The following is a 19,393-nucleotide window of genomic DNA, read 5'->3' as shown; positions in this document are numbered from 1 at the left end:
CCACCTGGCCTGCCCGCAAGAACCGCATTACCAAACTGTTTGCGCGATCCCAGACCGTGCAATGGCTGCACTCATAACCCCCACCTGGCAATCTGCCCTCCAGTTGTACGTACTGCCCACTCTCGACTTCCTACCACCATCATCCTAAACCACTACCAAGGTCTCTGCCTTCCAAAGGCCTCTCACTATCCCTGACACCCACAAAAATGAGAACATGTCTGCCCTCCAATATTGCCCTGCAAAATTGTGCGCTACCTGAATACACCCCCAACCACTGACGCCCTGTGCAAAAACATCTCTCCATCAAACTACACTGCGCCTCAATCATTGCTATGCCCCCTCCCTCAACCTTTATTCCCCCTTTCCATCAGAAAGTCAACCCCAACCCACATATGGTCACTGTAAGGGAGGAAGGGTCTTTTGGGCCACCCTGCATTCTGGGTGAGGTGATTGTTATGTTCATAGAATGGTTGGAGACGTTCCCTTGTCCTAGCCCTGGTGATGGGTGCGAGGAAGCCATTGAATGACACGTATCCAATGCACCTTGCATGACCCCAGAGACTCCATTTTGTATATACCACATCTCCATCTTTGACTAGGCCGCACATGAAACTCTCAGAAGTAATCCTGCACCTCTCCCATGGCAGCGCCACGCACAGCCCCCCGCCTCCTCCCCACTGTCAGCGCTGCGGCTGTCCTGTTCTCACGGAAGCTTGGGCACAAATTGTTGCAAGCTGACACTGTATCTCTCTTCTTGCTGTGAGATCACTGCCCTATGTGTGACCGGGCCGGAGCCTGGCTCATGGAGACCATTTGTCTCCACAAACATGCCCCTGCTCCAACAAACCCCCACTGTTGTCTGCATGAGCCTTAAACCCCTCATTCCTTTGATGTAGCAGGGATGGGACCCCTGCCCATGCGCCACCCTCGATTGCCCCCATATAACTAATCCTGAGCAAACATCTATTCTTCATGTGTTAGCAAATTTCGACACCCTTGTTTGATCCTCGAGGCGCCTGATAATGTGCCCCAAACGTACACGCTAAAATAAGACCCGGACCACCGTACGTCTGCCCCCACACAGGTCCAGGTCAAGAATGTATACCTATTGCTACAATTTATAGACGACAATGGGCCTCATTCCGAGTTTGGAGGTAGCCATGGCGCTATTTCCGACCCTGGAGAACCCGGTAAGTCCCCATTCAACTAACCATTCCCCATTCCCATTGAGCCCCTATAGGGCTCAATGGGAATGGGGAAGGCGCTAATAACGGGATCGCAAATAGCAGGCCCGTTATTATCGCCCTGGTCCCTTAGCGGGACCCGTAAAGGACGTGTGGTCAGACCACACGTCCTTTACGGTTCCCGCTGAGGGACCTCGGAATTGGGCGGTAAGGGATTACCGGCACCGGTCTCCTTAACGGTGCCCGGTATCCCTTGCCGCCCAACTCAGAATGACCGCCAATGTGTTCTGATGAGCCTTGTGTGTCATATTAAATCTTACATGCCCATGATTACTGTGTAGCTTAGCTTAGTTAGAATTATAACTGTGTGGACATGGCTTGATCCTTCACCCCTCACTGATGAGCCCAGCCGCCCCACATGCCTCATGAAGCAACAAGTTCAACCTCAGCCAATCCAGCACAACTATACAATGTATAATGTCTTGTTCAACTAAACCAATGAAATGTATTTGTGTAACCCATATAGCACACGTCATAGATGACGCATTTTGGACTTATAATGTGATTCTTCTCTATTGTTGGCAGAGCGCTCTCAGAGCAGCAGAGTCCTCTGCATGCCTCATCTTAACTTTATATAAAGATTATCTTGACTCACTCGCAATCTCTCCTGGTCTCATTCCCTACTGGGGTGTGTCCATCAGTGTCCATTTTTCTAATATGTTTTAATTGTATTTTTGGGGAATGAACACCTTCATCACCATCTGCCCAGTATGGCAATGACCCCAGCACACACAGCATTTACCAGACCCCTCTTGCATCCAGAGGCCACTGCTCCTAAACCATTACAACTCAACAATAATGAGCACGCCTCCACAGAGAAGAACAAACATGCTCATCCCACTTCCACATCCTGCACTGCTCTATCATGACTACTGCGATCTCGCACCTTCACCCAGGCCCTGGACCACCAACCATACACAGGCCCCAAAAGAAATGAACTGCTAGGCACCCGCACAACCATCACACCACACACACACACTGGCCATCCTAAGACCCCATCACCTAGCCAGGTGCACCCACACACATACACACACACACACCCCACACTCCAACCAAACCACCTTGCCTGTGGCCTCATTAATGCACACTCAATATGTGCCCATGCCACGGACATTCACAAGCTAATCCTGGAAAAAGACCTTAATTTACTAGCCATCACCGAAACTTGGCTGCATGAGGCAGCATGCCCAGCCTTTTCCCTTGCCCTTGCCCTGGTGCCTCGCTTCAAGAGGTGAGCCTCACCCAAGTCATCACCACCCCCACTCACACCAAAGGCTGTGCTCTTGACTGGGTGCTTCACCTCAACATATCTATCACAGTCACCGCCATCGACCGACTACCATGGACTGCCCACTCACTTATCTTCTTTGCCATTACACTGAAACCTAGGAATGCTCAGAAAGGCACCAACCGCTTCCCCATCACAGCGAGACAAACCCACAAACTCACCAAGGAACTGCTTGCACCCACCATCGATACCTCTCTTGCTGCACTGCCAGACAGCAATGACCCTGACATCATCCTCACAGCCTACAACGTGACGCTCACTAGAGAAAAAACCTACCAAAAAAAACAGGTACTCTGAAGAACTACTCACCCTCCGCAGACACAAATGAGCTCAGGAACACTTCTGAAGAAAGAACCCCCTCCCATACACACAAAGAAACCTTTCTCTCTGCAGCCAATGACCTACAAAGCAACTATCATCCCCACAAAATCTGGCTTCTATAACACCAGAAACCGCAAGGCCAGCTCCAACACAAGGGACTGTTTCAAAATATTCAACAAGCTTGATTCCCCAGCACTCCCCATCGACAGGTTTCCTAAAGACAAAGCATGATGCTCGCTTGTTTGTCCAATCTGCCCTTGCTAATATAACACACACTCTCAGAGATAAAACAGTCTGCAAAAAACCCATGCTCTTGTCTAAAGTCACGACTCCTCCCCGCCTAGCCGATCCAACCATGACTACCGTACCACCCTTCCACTTCTCCAGCATCACAACTGCAGATTCCCAAAACCTCATCCAGTGCCTCAAGCGCTGCAATTGCAAAGGAGACATCTGCCCTTTCCACATCATCAAGATGTGCACAAACGGTTCTGTCATTTCAATTTTGTAACCAAAAGACTGATTTCTTTTGCCTGATTTTTAGGCAGCCTGCAAGAATTAAAATAATTATATTTTTTACCCCCACCCCCTCTTCCCCGATTTAGTTCAAAACGGGGTGTTTCACCCCCCCCCAAACCACCTGCCCCAGGGCCCTGCCATCTCCCTCCCCTCCCAACACCTCTCCCACCAAAACACCCACACACACACACACCCACACCCAACACACACACACACACGCACACACACCCAACACCCAACACACACCCAACACGCACCCACCACACACACACACCACACACACACCACACACCCACCACACACACACCACACACACACCACACACACAAATAGCCATTTAGCAGTTCTCACTCCTGGCCGCTTCCGGGTCCTGGCGTGCCTGTCCAGACCCTGCGCGCACTCGTGTGCGTCTCAGGGGCTCACAGTTCGATTTAGAAAGACTGTTCTGTGCAATTACAAAGTGGTCTTTATAAATCATTTTTTTCAGTCTTTTTAAAAAGGTTTCTTGAACTAAGACCGCGCAAACACCCTGGCACCCATCATCGCAAAATTCACTAACTCCTCTTTCAACTGATGCTACGTTTTGAAAGCCATCAAAGAAGCCTGGATCACGCAGCTTCTCAAAAAGTCCTCCCTTGCCCACCAACTACTGCCCCATCACTACGGTACCCTTCCTTCTCTAAATCCTTGATCGTGCCGCCTACACCCAACTCCTAAACCCACCTGGAAAACTATAACCTCCTTGGCTCACGCTAATCTGGTTTTAGATGCTAACGAGCACTAAAGTTGCCCTCCTGGACCTTAAGCTTCACCTACTTAACTACTATTCGGCCTTTTGATCTTGTTGATCACAACATATTCTGTCAGCATCTTATCTCTAAATTCAACCTCTCCAGAGAAGCCGCTAGCTGGGTCAACTCCTTTCTCAGTCACGCATTTCCAGGATCTTTGCTGGCACTGAAGCAGCTGACACTACGCCTGTCTCATATGGGGTTCTGCAAGGCTTGTGCCTGTCACCCATACTCTATAACATGTACACCAAGTCCCTTTCCGACTCCCTTGACTTCCCAGATATCCCTTACACCAATGTCACTGACTACGCACAGGTCCTACTGAACCTCACTGGCAACCATACCACAGACTCTGACAACATTCATTAAGTCTTTAGCATCATCCAAGCATGATGAAAAAACAGAGCTCCTTATCGTTGGGTGCCCACATCGGCTCAAACAGTTGGATCGAGCCTCTGCTTTCTTTTTACTATTGATGGCAATATTACCGTTGTCTCCAGCCATGTGAAAACACTGGGGGTATACCTAAACTCTGAGCTAACCATGCACAAACATGTGAAGGCCCTTGCCTCTTCAGCTGCTTACTCCACCAAGCTCATTAACCTTAGTAGACAGATTCTGTCTTTGGACAACTGCCTTACACTAGCCTGAGCCATCATTGGGAGCAAACTAGATTATTGTAACCCCATTTTCTCTGGCACATCCACCAAAAACATGACCAAACTGCAACGTATCCAAAATAACACCCTTCGAGGTGCCTGGGGTCTGAGCAGACAGACCACATCTCACAAGCAAGACATGAGGCCCAATGGCTGTCCATTAAAGCCTGTATCAAGTTTCAAATCTTTTCCATCAGTCACCAGTGCTTACACAACACTGCACCTACCTTCCCTAACCAACATATCTCCAAAAGCGCCAAACCACGCTGCCTGCGATCATCCACAACTTTAGCCACACCTAGATGCACCAGTAAAAAGAGCCGGCGGAGCTCTGGAATGCCCTCTCTCCCTATATCCAAGACGATCCTTCTTCCCTTGTATTTAGAAAAAAATGTCAAACTGCACTGTTCAACACATATGTATAAGACCTCATCCACCGTGCTGACTGAACTCTATTGCTGCTTCTAAGACATGTACTAGCGCTGTGATAACACTGGGTCTGGCCGCTATCAACAAATGAAATAAATAAATATAACTTACTGAGCAAAACTATTTCTAGAATAGAGATATGACATGGGAGAAAGCAGAGCTGTACTAAAGTTTTCAGGTGTTCAAGGTGTTTGCACCTAGAAACACTTGTTATAAATGACTTACATCATATCAATGGATTTGTCCCCATAAACTCCGCCATGCCACGCCTATCCCGACTAGCATCAGCAGCAGGAGGAATAAAAGGGCTGCAAAGTACAGACTGTCCACAGGAGGGTGACATGTATCTCATTGTCCATGTGCTCTCCTCCTCTGTGGCCCCCTGCTTGAGGAGGCCCCTACACCATCAGGTGTGGAAAGTGTCCATGCTACTCCCTTCCTTGCCAGCCACTCTGATTCCATTGCTTAATGCCTTGTGTGCCTTGCGCTGCATCTGCTCTTCTTCCTGTTCCCTGCCTGCTTCCTTAGTCCTGGGGCGGGGCTGGAGGCTGGAGCAGGGAAAGTGCAGGGTGGCAGTGCTGCAGCGTCCCCCTCCTTTCCATCCCTACTTTTCTTCCCAGTGTCCACAGGACGCCCTCCCTTAGCTGCAGGCATGCTGGATAGGGCATCATCATAAATCCCTAATGGCGTGCAGGGAGGGCACATGAAGATACTGAGTGACTAAAATGTTCTATTCCCCTTTTGGATGACGTCACCACGCCCATGTATTTCTTGCCCAAGTGCTTGTTCTTTTTTATTGCATCCTAGCAGAGTTTGGTTGATGATGTCATCTGGGTTTGTTGTCTTGGGCAATTCTTGGGCACACATATTCGTGAGGCATGTGCAACGGGGTTTGCTATGCTCATCATTTATGGATGTTTAGGGCCACTGGGCAATAGCAACCCAACCTCCATGTTTGGAATGATCCGGTTTTATCCAGCTCCCACATTAAGGATCTCTTTTGGGGGGGATGTGCGTCAGAAGGTGGTGAACCTGTGTCCCTCATCTGAGGAGTATAAGAGCGGATAACGATGTGAGGGCTGTTCTGAACCGGAAGTATTACATCACATGGTGTTTGGAGAATCTTAGAAGTAGATGCCAGACTACGTCCAAAGAAGAAGGGGATCCTTTGTTTTGGGAGGCAGGAATTGTTCCGCTGGAAGGCCTATAGAAATCGCATCTGATGAGGTGGTATAAAGGGGACCTGACCTGAGGTGTAGGTTGGGTTGGCTGGGTGCATGGGTTCTTAATGAGGTGGTGTCCATTCTCTTGCAAGAGATGGAATAAAACCTTGCCTGTTCATCACCTAAACTTGACCTTACTGGCCTCATGCCTGGTTAATACCAGTCTCACTGTCAATGGTCGCAGCAATGGCTCTTCTTCAATGTCGCTGCAGAGGGGAAGTGCATGGAACCTTTTCAAAGGAACGAGTTGGTAACTTGTGAAAACACTACATCTACAAAACATTGGGGGCCATTACGACCCTGGCGGTAGGGGGTTAACGGTAAAGCTGCCGGCCCCGTTAACCACCTACCGCCTCATTACAAGGTCTCCTTGCGAGACCCGCTAAGGACGTAAAACCAGGCGTCCTTAGCGGGTCCCGCGAGCAGACCAGGATGCAAACAACGGGCCCGTCATTAACGGGCCTGTTTATTTGCATCCTCCCCATTCCCATTGAGCCCAATGGGGGCACAAATGGGAATGGGAATGGGGATGTACCGGGTCCGGGTTTCTTGAATGGGGAAATACCGGGCCCTCCAAGGTCGGAATGGCCCGGTATTACCCCATTCAGGGAACCCGGTATGGGGGTAGCCATGCCGCAAATGGCGGCATGGATACCTCCATAGTCGTAATGAGGCTCATTGTCTCAGGCCACAGAATAAACCAACACCACTTGAAACGATAGGATAAGAGCAAGTTAACTTTAAAGGATGAATTAATTTGCTGATGACTACTCTCCTTAAATTCCTATTTGCATGCCAAAATGTACATCATTTATTGAAGATTACATATTTAAAGTGAAACATCACAAGATGTATTTAGACTTACCATTAGGTCAGTATATCATAGAAACACTTAGTAGGCCAAGGTTAAAGAGGGGCTGGGCATGGCCATGCTGGCAGAAATACTACTGGGAGGACCGCGGAAGGCCGCTGGAGATGCCCATTAATCTGCTGGTTGAACCCGGTGCACCCACTTAATGAGCTAGATGTGACCAGTCCTAAAGGGGAGGGAGGACATTTGCAGATGGAAGGTTTTTTTTATTTTTTATTTAAGAAGGAGTCAGTCGTGCAGCCTGTTTAATATACATGCATTTACATCGGCCGGGAGGATCGTTCAGGGGCAAAGCATTTGTCTTGGAAGTAAGAGAAGGCAAAGCAACACAGATTTGAATCCCGGTCTTGTGCTTAGAGACTGGTCTCCAGTATTAAGCGTGTTATAAAAGATTAATCAATAAATGTATTTATATTCTGAAATTGTGGGCTCCCTTTCCCCATTATGGGTTAACCCGTTTCTGCCTGATGTTTCTCCCCTGATGACCCTATAAGACAGCCCTGCCATTAGGGTACAGATATGAAAAACCTTGCTTTTTGTTGTCAAGGTGAATCATTTTGAAGATATACAGAGAATAAAGCTGGCTTATCAAGTCTTCCTTTTGACCCATTTCTAAGGAGTAAGGGACTCTAATTCTGGTATTAAAGGATGGAAGAGAAAGGAAAAGAAGGAAGGAAATATTTGACGGGGGGTGTTCTGGGTAAGCGGGGGGAAGGCAGCTGAATATTATAATACACCAGAGGAAGTAAGAACTTTGATAATAAGAAAAGGGGTTGAGAGACGGGAGAACTGCTGTGAGAAGAATCCCTTCTGACAATATTACATTTAGTATTCTGTTTAAAAGGGACCTTTTAAAGACCCTAAAAAATGCAAAAATCAGGACCAATTATTAAATAAAGAAATGTTTTTAAAAATAAGAAAGGTGCAAAAGGAGAACTCTTCTGTGTAAAGAGGATCTGGTGTTGATTTTCTCTACTTTTCCACCATTTCATGCAACTATCACATGATTTGTGCTTTTGTGAACATTAGCAGGTCTTTTGCAGCACTTGCCATCTATATTGGTAATATCTGCCGACACACGATGTATCCTTTGCTATGATGCACGCCCTTTTATCCCATCATGTATTCATTCAACCCCCGTCATTGATAAAAGAATACATTAATGTCCAGATGCTGCTGGCCCCTCCCATTGGATACACATTGCACCGTCCTCACTATCACCATACTCCACGTTCCCTTTCATCCTGCGCCACTGGTGACCTATATTAGACACCTGAATAAAAACCTGAGCCAGTAGCTTTGAAAGATGTACTTGTGTTTGCATGATAGCGTACTGTCTAACATGAGTGATGGCAGAGGGGAGAGCACGCATACAGTACACCATCATCCCCCAACATAATCACTAATAGTTTTGTGGTGTATGACTTCCATTAAAAGCCATCAACAACTATTTAATTTACCAAATGCCTTATCCTCCTGCTGTGACATCAGGGCATAGGATTATGGTATTCATAATCGGCTGTAATAACATCACGGCAGGGGAACTCAACATTTACTCAACCTCCCCTGGGTCTCCTAAGACTCGAGAGTTGCACCCCAGCCATATCCCTTACAGTGCAAGAGCCGTGATTCTGTCTGCTTCTGAGAGCTGTTCCTCCCGAGAGTTGAAACCCCACTCTCTTTTGGCATCGTAGGATCCACAGATCTTACAATGTATCAGACTCGCGGCTCCCACACTGCCAGGGAGCTGCACTAGTGGGTTGCGTTCATGGTGAGGAAGGAGGGTGTTACATCTATTCTTCATGGGTGTGGCATGCTTATTTTGTATGTTATGTATAGTTCCCTCACGCCTTGCCACTCCACCCCATGCAATGCTGTTCAATAGGGACACTACAGGGATGTAAACGATTGCATGGTGGCCACATCTATCAACTACAGGATAATTCCACTCTGGTGTTCGGAGACAGCTCGAGTTTCATTCTCATTGTCTATCAGGTTTCACTCCGAGCCCCAACATTGTCTATATCATTGCAGTCGATAACTCCACCCAATAGTAATTCTATGTTCAGCCCATGGGTGTACCCATCATGCATCATGGGGGGGGGTGGTGAGGGGGCACATTCTACTACATGTGTGCAGAATATTGCACTTATAAATCAGGAAGTGTTCTCCCAGCAATTAAATCTCTCTCCTGGTTGGTGAGGGCTCTGGAGGGGCTGTATTTATATATGTATTAAGGATTGGGCTGTGCTGAGGTTTCAGGACTCTGCTTTTCATTCTTAAAATTGATCTGAGGAAAGACACTAATGGCTTCACTCAGGATCACCCAGTGTTTGTAAGTGGAGAGTAAAGTGAGAATGAATGGCTCAGCCCTGAGTCTGTTGATATTTAGGCTGTATGATGATATGAAATAATATGTGGAACCTCTGCTTCTTTCAACAGAGAGTGAGCAGCCATGAGGTACATGTTCTGGAGAAAGTCCACGAGAGTGCAGCATGTGATGAGCACTTTCATTGGGAATCACAGCTGAGAATACATCAGAGATCCCATGCACGTGAAAGACTGTTCAAGTGTTTAGAGTGTGAGAAAAGCTTCAATAAGAGATCATGTCTGCACCACCATCAGAAGAGCCATATGAGGGATAAGCCCTATGAATGCACAGAGTGCAAAAAAAGCTTCAAGGACCCCTCAACTCTGACCAGGCATCTTAGGATCCATACTGGGGAAAAGCCCTATGGGTGCACGGAATGTGGCAAGCACTTTAATCAGGCATCAAACCTGACGATTCACTATAGATCCCACACTGGAGAGAGACCATACCAGTGCACGGAATGTGAGAAAAGCTTCACTGTGAGGGCAAATCTGTATCAGCATCAGAAGAGCCATACTGGGGTGCGACCACACCAGTTGACAGAGTGTGAGGAAAAGTTCATTCATAGCTCCAATGTGTATCAATATCAGAAGAGCCATACTGGGGTGCGACCATACCAGTGTACAGAGTGTCAGAAAAGCTTTATTAGGAGGTCACATCTGCACCGACATCAGACGAGCCACACCAGGGAGAAGCCATATGAATGCACAAAGTGCAAGAAAAGCTTCAAGGACCCCTCAACTCTGATCAGGCATGTTAGGATCCATACTGGGGAAAAGCCTTATGGGTGTACGGAATGTGGTAGGCACTTTAATCGGGCATCAAACCTGAAGACTCACCAGAGATCCCACACCGGAGAGAGACCATACCAGTGTAATGACAATGTGAAAATGTTCAGTTCTAGCTCAAATCTGTACAGGCATCATAAGAGCCATACTGGGGAGCGACCATACCAGTGTACAGAGTGTCAGAAAAGCTTTATTAGGAGGTCACATCTGCACCGACATCAGACGAGCCACACCAGGGAGAAGCCATATGAATGCACAAAGTGCAAGAAAAGCTTCAAGGACCCCTCAACTCTGATCAGGCATCTTAGGATCCATACTGGGGAAAAGCCTTATGGGTGTACGGAATGTGGTAAGCACTTTAATCGGGCATCAAACCTGAAGACTCACCAGAGATCCCACACCGGAGAGAGACCATACCAGTGTAATAACAATGTGAAAATGTTCAGTTCCAACTCAAATCTGTAAAGGCATCATAAGAGCCATACTGGGGAGCAACCATATCAGTGTACGAACTGTGACATAAGCTTCACTCTGAGCTCACACATCTAAATCAGTATCAGAAGACCCATAGTGGGGGGCAACCATACCAGTGTATGAAGTGTGAGAAAAGCTTCACTAGTAGGACATGTTTGTACGAGCATCAGAGAATCCATACAGGGGTGAAGCTCTATGAATACACAGAGTGCAATAAATGCTTTAGGGATGCCTCATCCTGGAGCGGACATGTAAGGATCCATACTGGGGTGAAGCCCTTTGGGTGTATGGAATGTGGCAAGCACTTTACTCAAGCATCAATCTTGAGGTCTCACCAGAGATTCCACACTGGAGGGAAACCATAGCGGTGCACAGAGTGTGGGAAAAGCTTCAGTCACAGCTCACATCTGTACAGGCATCAGAAGAGCCATGCTAGGGAGAGACGCATGTGGAGGCACAGAGTGTCTAAGCCCCTCAATCCAGTATCAATCCTGAGGCAATATTAGAGATCACATGCAAGGTGTTTGCCCAAGGGTGGTTGCAAGAGTGCTGAGCCTTTATAAATCAACCCTGTACCCGCTCTGGTGCTACGCCTTTGTGAACAGTGATTAGTGGCCCACAAAAGCAGTTATCAAAATAGAACCAGCCCTAAAAGCTGCTGGGTTGGACATGGTGCACACAGTGCAGGACGGTGAAAAGAAACTGATTTGCTCCAGATGGTCCATATTACCCCATTATGCCCTGATTTTAGGCTCTTTCTCGCTATCGAATGTATGAAAACACGCCCTGAACTGGGAAATACTAACACCAGGAGAAAAAGTAAGAAAATAAACCTACAAAAAAGTGAAGAATGCAAAGAACTACTAAAGCTGAAGAAGAATTAGCTCATAAATGGAAACCAAAGCCTAAATATGAGATTCCTACAAGAAAGGATGTTGAAGACACACTTAACTTTGTACCTCTTAATCAAATACTGCAAACTCTGCCATTCTCATATCAGTAAATAGAAAGCTATGAATGTTTAATATAGTCATAAAAGTAAAGACAGAGCTGGAGATCAAGGCCCCCACTAGGCATTGTGCAATAACCAGTGACATTATTACATACTGCAGTAATTCCAAGTCTTCAGACGGTATGTTTAGGGTCCAGGGCCATATGAAACTATACTGCATTGAAGTCAAGAAAAAAGGCATATAAAATGTGATGTATTGCATGCAATCAAAATATGACCTCATGTAGTAAATTCGTTTCTGCCTCATATCCAGAATATAATAATCCAAAAGAACATTTTCATCTCCTCTCCAGTAAACGGGACGTGAATGAAATCTTATATTATACGACTAGTATCCCACTCATAATGCTGCTGGTGTTAAGGGGGAATAATTGCACAGAAGGGTTAGAAATTACCCTTTTGCCAACTGTGCCTTGCCCTGCTCCTGCTTCATATGGGCAGTGAATGCCTCTGTCCCCAGGCTTGCTAGTGTGCATCTTGTTCTTGAACATGGGGTGCATCTTGTTAGTGAGTGTGGGGGGGCACTCTGAAAGGACTGTAAATGCCCCATTCAGCCCTAGATTTGCAGAATTGTGCACCAGAATCCTGAATGTGTGCTGTGATGATGCCCACATCCTGTGGACCTTTTTTAATAGATGCTTCATATGTTCCTCGAAGTGAAGGGGTGCATTCCCCCCTCATTTGAGGGAAGGCCTTTTTGATCACTAATTACTTTTCAAAGAGAAACGTGCGTCTTCCTCTGTGTTCTGTAGGTTGAAGGTTGTTCCTTCTTATATGTGGAGGCTGAACAGTGGACTCCCCTGCCAATGTTACATTTGATTTCTTGAGGATAGTTTGACCTGTCCGAGATTTTGGAACACCTGGATAATTCCAAATTAATCAGTCTTGCTGCGCTCTCCATTGGCTCCAGCATTCCGTGCCGAGGTACATTTTGTTGAAGCATTAGAAATATATATCCTAGAAAATGTACACAGTGAGGAAATACTTGCCATGGTTCCTTGTGTTTATAACGACAACAAAAATAAAGCCATACTCACTTTAATAACCAAAAAAGACGATTTTTTTATTTTTTTATTGAGGGGTCCACCCAACCCCCTCACCATCCCCACCCCTATTAATCCCTTACCCCACCCCCATATATAATTTTATTTAAAAATGTGACTTGTTTTGTCATTATTCAGGTGTCACTGAAAAGGTTTGTCATTATTTATTTTTCGTTATTAACACATCCATACCACTTGGCACATGCACCAATTCCATATGATAGCTCAGTGAGTTGCACACCCTGTCAACTGTGACATTTCCTTGACTGACATCACACCATGCGCCTGGTTAGACCACCATCTTATCACCTTTACTATATCTAGAGTTACACAAAAAAGAGAACCCTCCACCGCTGCATTGCAAACGCTAGCCAGGAACAAACGTAATATCACCATTGAGAATCTCAGACGCCTAATACAGCCAATCACCTCTGAAATTCATAACACCACCAACTCTAATCCCACATCCCTTGTCAAACTCTACAATGACATACTGCAACAAGCTGTGAACCAAATAGCACCACTTAAATTAAGAAAGATCAAACCAACTGCCCATATGAACAAATGGTTCTCTGCAGAACTAAAAGCACTTCGTAATCTCAAGAGAACATCTGAATCTAGCTGGAGAAAAGCCCCTTCTTTCGGCACAAAAGAAAAATTCTCACTGACAGCAGCTACACACAAAGCTGCTATTACGAACACCAAAAAAGAGATTTTCAATACAAGAATCCACAACGCCAAATCTGACACGAAATAGTTATTTTCCATCCTAAGAGAATTGGAATCACCTGTGCCCCTTACCAATAACTGCATCAAGGACAAAACTTGGTGCAATAAAATCCAACAAGCGCTCTCTAATAAAATAGCTCTCTTGCAAGCCAAGATAGAATCTAAAAAAGCAAATCTTGCTGCCAAATACTGTGCTAGCTATTCACATAGCTCCCCCATCCCGACTGCCCCCTTTTCCACTTCTCACCAGTCACAGAGGATGAAGTAATCAACATTATTGCAAGCCTAAAACCATCTAATTGTTTAGGTGACCTATGTCCTGCCCCAGTTATCAAGGATGGGGCCAGAGACCTAGCTCCCTTTATTACCACCTTGAACAACGCCTCGTTCAGAAACTCAGTAGTCCTGAACAACCTTATAGAGGCATGGGTCCTACCTCTACTTAAAACACCCAACCTAGACCCTAATACACCCACAAATTATAGGCCCATCATGACTGTCCCCTTTCTCCTAAAAATACTAGACGAGTAGCATACCTCCAAATACAACGACATTTTGAAGACAACAACCTTCTAGGTCTGCGACAATCTGGCTTTAGACCCAGGCCTGGGACAGAAACAGCCCTCCTGGACCTAAAAATCCAAATTGATGAAGCCAAAGACGAGGGCAATTTGGCCATCCTGCTCTTGTTGGATCTGTCCGCAGCCTTCGACCTAGTCGACCACCAAATACTCACCAAACACCTCTCCTCGGCTGCTGCATTCTCCCAGGTTGCCACCAATTGGATTCGGTCCTTCCTATCGGACAGAACAAACAGGGTCTTCACTCCAGCCGGCAGGGCCGCGGCGGACCCTGTCCCAATCCAATGTGGAGTCCCCCAAGGACCTTGTATCTCCCCCACGCTTTACAATATCTTCACCAAGCTCCTTTTCGACCGTCTTGATGATCTGGGTGTCACATGTACAAATTATGCTGACGACACCCAGGTCCTCATCACGCTCACGGGGAGCTATGAGGAAGATGTTGCAAAACTAAATGAGATCTACCTTGAAATCCAACCATGGATGGCTACCCATAGACTCTGCTTAAACGATGACAAGACGGAACTGCTGATCGTTGGTTCACATACCAATCCTTCACCATTGATGGCAATATCATAAAAGTGTCTAAAGAAGTCAAAACACTGGGTGTGTATCTTGACTCCACTCCCTCTGTTAAAAAACAAATTAACGCCACCATTTCATATACAGCCTACACCAATAAACCTATCGACTGTAAACCTTTCTTATCCACCAACAGTTGCCACACACTGACGAGGGACCTCATATTGTCCAAATTGGACTACTCTAACACGCTTTTCCTTGGCTCCACTAACCAAAACTTGAACAGACTACAGATACTCCAAAACAACGCCATCAGATGCGCTCTTAATCTCCCCCGCAAGGCAGACATCTCTACCTTCAGAAAGGAATCTCACTGGCTCCCCATCCGTGAGAGAATTAAACTACGCGCACTTGTCATTAAACACAAATGCCTATATCTGACAGCCGCAGGCTACTTATCAGACAAATTCTCAAGACAGAACTCTACCAGACCAACTAGATCCCCATACCTACACCAACTTAACATCCCCAAGTTCAACCTGAAAACGGCTGGGAGAGCAAGCTTTCCTGTACTAGCAGTGGAATGCGCTACCAATGACAATCAGAGCCGACACTTCGTTCTGGTCGGTCAGAGCCAAGGTAAAGGAACTGCTCATAACTTAACAATAGACTGCTAACACACTTACCTGAATCTTGCTTCCTCGTTTCCTTGTATCAATTGTACCCTTTATCAAATGTATGCCATTATATATGGCACTATGACACTTGTATCTTTGTATCAAATGTGTGCCGCCACTGTGGCGGACCATTCTGTAACCTGGTTCCTCACACCATCTATTGTACTGTATCATCTTCGCCTGTCCTTGTATGTGCAACTCTCTGTAACCATTGCTGATCCTAAAGACAAAGCGCCCAGTTACCCCAGGGTTCGGCAGTGCTATACAAATAAACAAACTAAACTAAACTAAACCCACTGCAGAAATATACCAGCATCACAACTGCACCTGAAAGACAGGTTACAGTCCCTGTGAAATCCCTCCTGACTGGCTCTTTATCTGTGCTGCAGGAGTCTATTTATTCCCACATTTCTTAAAGACGAGTGGTCCAAAGCCTGGTGCCTTACAGGGGTGCACACACCACCATTACTCTGCCAGGCCAAGTGCATCAACATCAGAAGCGCTTGAGCTGCTTAATGAAATCTATAGGTCTTGAGGTGAACTGAGAACTAACGGTCTATTTTAGAAGCAGCCCATCTTGCACCCTTGGGAGGGGGTGAACCCATGCCCCAGAATATTGCACAAAGGGCCTGGATCACGTATACATCTGGGTTTGGACTTGGAGAATATTGTGGAGAACTGGTCTCTCAGTTATTCTGAGCCACTAGTATCTTTAACTACAAGAGGGACGTCAAGTTGCAGAGTACTGGACTCTCAGAGATCACCTGCTGCACCATAGGACACAAGTCCCAGAATGCATCTGCATAGCGCCCAATCTCCCACGCAGTGATGACCAGCATGGAGTGTAAGAAGAGGATTGATGAATCAAAGATGATCCTCAGCAGCTGTTGCTCCCACAGATGTTCTCCCTCATATTTTCATGATGCAGGGTTCTGTCACTGTAGGATATCATTAGATCCCAAACTCTCTAGATTTCCTCACAGGAAATGTGTGACTGGCTATTCCAAATACACTTGCTAGTCGATCATTTAAGTCTCTGGAATTAGAATTGTGGACAGGGGTAAACATGTAAAATTGCGATGTGTTAGCCAGGCCTAAATAATCACCTGCCCCATCAATTCTCTAAATGCACACAGCACACCGTGTCTTACTCGCCAGTGGCGAGTGCAACTTTTTAGACTTGCGTGTGGCAGGCGGCTGACCAGAAGAATCAGCACAGAGTCGTTCTGGCATATTGATTGCTTTCTTGAGTGTTTCCTCTGTGTGTGTGTACGTAATTTCACAACTTGACTGTTATAAAAGTGTGGGGCATTACATTCCTAATGTATGCAATAGTTGATTTCGGAAGATTATTAAAGTTTGTTTGGGAATTCTATATTAGAGTGTCTTCTGGAGATTGGGTTTACTCCCAGAAAATGCATCTTACTCTTCATTCAATGATAAGTGATTCCTTGTTTGTACCTAGAGTGCAACTATGACACGACCAACCAATGGTTTGTCTGATAAGCATGCTAGCACTGGGCAGGGAGGAAAGTTCAGGGGCAATGCGCTTGTCTTGGAAGCAAGATAATCCAGAGTCCAATGCTTAGAGACTGATCTCTGGTATTAAGTGCATTATGAAAGATTAATTATTACTCCTTAGTTTATTATTGTTCACATGTTATCACGCGATTACTATTTGCCATTAATATGTCATGTTTACCAGGCCATGAATAGGGTATTGTTGGCTATGCGTTAAGGTTCAGAAGTGTATTCTTAACACTCTTGTCTGCCCTTAAAACGAATGCATACATCCTAAATAAGTGCTCCAATGTTGCCCTTTTTATATACATCATAAATTGTGAGGTGTTGGGATGTCTTCCTATCCCACCAATTCCAATGTAGCCTGGGCCCCCCAGTGGCATGGGGGGGCATCAGAGAGTTAAGCATAGGTCCATGTGCCCATACAAATTTGTCCTGCAAACGCCTTCTTTCAGGCCGGCTCCTGTAGCCAGTTATATTTACCTGCATATTTTTGCAGTGGGACAGGTATGGCCAGACATGTCTCAACCCTGCTGTGTCTAGAGGGTAATTGTAATTGTTTATTTATACAGCGCTCATACACAGGTGGAGTGTTTCAAAGCACTTGGAGGTGGGAAGGGAACAAGGGAATACATTTGTCATTCTTAGGCCTTGACGTTTCCGAATGATCTAAACAGAAAAGCTAGCATACTAGGCCTGATGGCATTTCTCCTAGTGCAAGTGCATAACGTTTTTCAGTTTTAACCGAGCTAGGGAGGGAGGGACAGAAAAAGGTGGGGGCTTGGGGGACAGGACAGACAAACTTGTCCTAGTACATTTAGATAATGCATGCATACAGACAGAGGTGCGAGGAAGAGGGGGTAGGGGGAAACGCGTCCAGTCCAACAGGGCCCTGGGTTAAGTGAAGAGAGGTTGCCTCACTCATGGAGCATAAGCTGAATGTGCAGTAATGCTGAACATAGTGCAGTGGCCCGGAGGCAAGTGCAAAGACTGGAGGGGAGGGCGGCTTGGACCTTTAAGGCTCTGAAGGTGAACCAGGCAACCAGTCAGCAAAAACTGAACTGAATTAGGGAGCAGAGGGAGGAAGGAGGGTGGAGAAAAAGAATGGTGGTTAGCAGGGTAGAGGGGAAGAGAAGAGGAAGGTCTTGAGGAGTTTCCAGAACCTACGGTGCTCCGGCTCAAGACAGAGAGAGGCAGGGAGGCTGTTACAGAGGGAGGCACCTGCAGAGGATAAAGATCTACCCCCAAATCTCTGTTTGTGAAAGCGGCTCACCCGCAGAGAGTTGGAGGACGGCGAGCGGAGCACACTAGAGGGAGACTATTTAGGAAGAGAGTGTTGTAGATAGTGTAGGCCCTGACCCAAGAAAGCCTTGTGGATTATGCAGATGGTCTTGAACTTGATCCTTGCAGCCACAGGGAGCCGTTGGTGGGATTTCAGCACCGGAGAGATGCGGTCCCTGGGCTTGAGGCCAAGGAAAAGTCTCGCAGGTCTGTTCTGGATGATTTGTAGAGGACAGACAGTATGAGTAAGAAGGTTGAGAAAGAGGCTGATGGAATAGTCCAGTCTAGAGAGAACCAGGGCTCTCGAGGTGGTGAGGCTCTGCAGGAAAGTGAGAAAAGGTAGGTGAGGAGGTGCAGTGGGACTTTTCAGAGATGTCTGAGATGTGCGAAGAGGAGAGAGTGGAGTCGAAGATGACCCCAAGATTTTTTGCCTCATTGGTAGGTGAGGGCACAGGGCCAAGAGAGGCTGGCTAGTGGGAAAGCAGGAGCAGGGGTCCGAATGCGGACACTCTTTGTCTTACTGGCATTCAGGCACAGATTGTTAGCAGCACACCAGAACTGAATTGTGGATTGACAGTCAGGGATGAGCAAGGAGGAGGCTGAGGGTAGCCTGAAGGAGAGCTGTGTGTCATTCACATAGCACTGAAAGTTAGAGGTAAAGGCAGAGATCCTGTGGGCTAAGGTGGCCATGTAGATATTGAAGAAACAGGGGGACAAGTTAGATCCCTGGGGGACACCACAAGTAGAGAGAGTGATAGAGGAGAGAAAGGACCAAAGTTCCACCTGGGAGGGCCGGTCAGAGAAAAAAGGAGGCGAGCCACACCAGGGCCTGATCTGTGATGCCCAGGGTATCACTGAGACGTGTGATCAGGATGTTGTGGTTTACTGTATCAAAAGCAGAAGAGAGGTTGAGAAGAATGAGGACAAAGGGAGAGTTAAAGTCAAGATTTGACGGCAGGTCTTCATGGGTGTTCAGAAGAGCAGTTTCTGTGCCTCTGGATGCTCTAAAGCCAGACTGATGGTCATGGAGACAACCAACAGATTCAGTG

At 46.5% G+C, this 19,393-nt stretch overlaps 1 protein-coding gene across 1 annotated transcript in view; it reads left to right on the top strand.

Annotated features, from left to right (window-relative positions):
• The window catches only part of LOC138489321 (zinc finger protein ZFP2-like), a 42,411-nt gene extending 29,368 nt beyond the window's left edge, over positions 1–13,043 (top strand). Inside the window, exon 2 of the mRNA XM_069617020.1 lies at positions 9,788–13,043. Coding sequence (XP_069473121.1) covers positions 9,788–10,969 — 1,182 coding nt within the window. The 3' untranslated portion in view covers positions 10,970–13,043. The remainder of the gene's footprint in view (positions 1–9,787) is intronic.
• Positions 13,044–19,393: the final 6,350 nt, after the last annotated feature.

Source organism: Ambystoma mexicanum, chromosome 9 (genome assembly GCF_040938575.1).
Source record: "Ambystoma mexicanum isolate Mex_15411 chromosome 9, UKY_AmexF1_1, whole genome shotgun sequence".
In the NCBI taxonomy this organism is placed as follows: domain Eukaryota; kingdom Metazoa; phylum Chordata; class Amphibia; order Caudata; family Ambystomatidae; genus Ambystoma; species Ambystoma mexicanum.
Note: the sequence above shows the minus strand (reverse complement) of the source record. Positions and strands in the feature narration are given on the sequence as shown.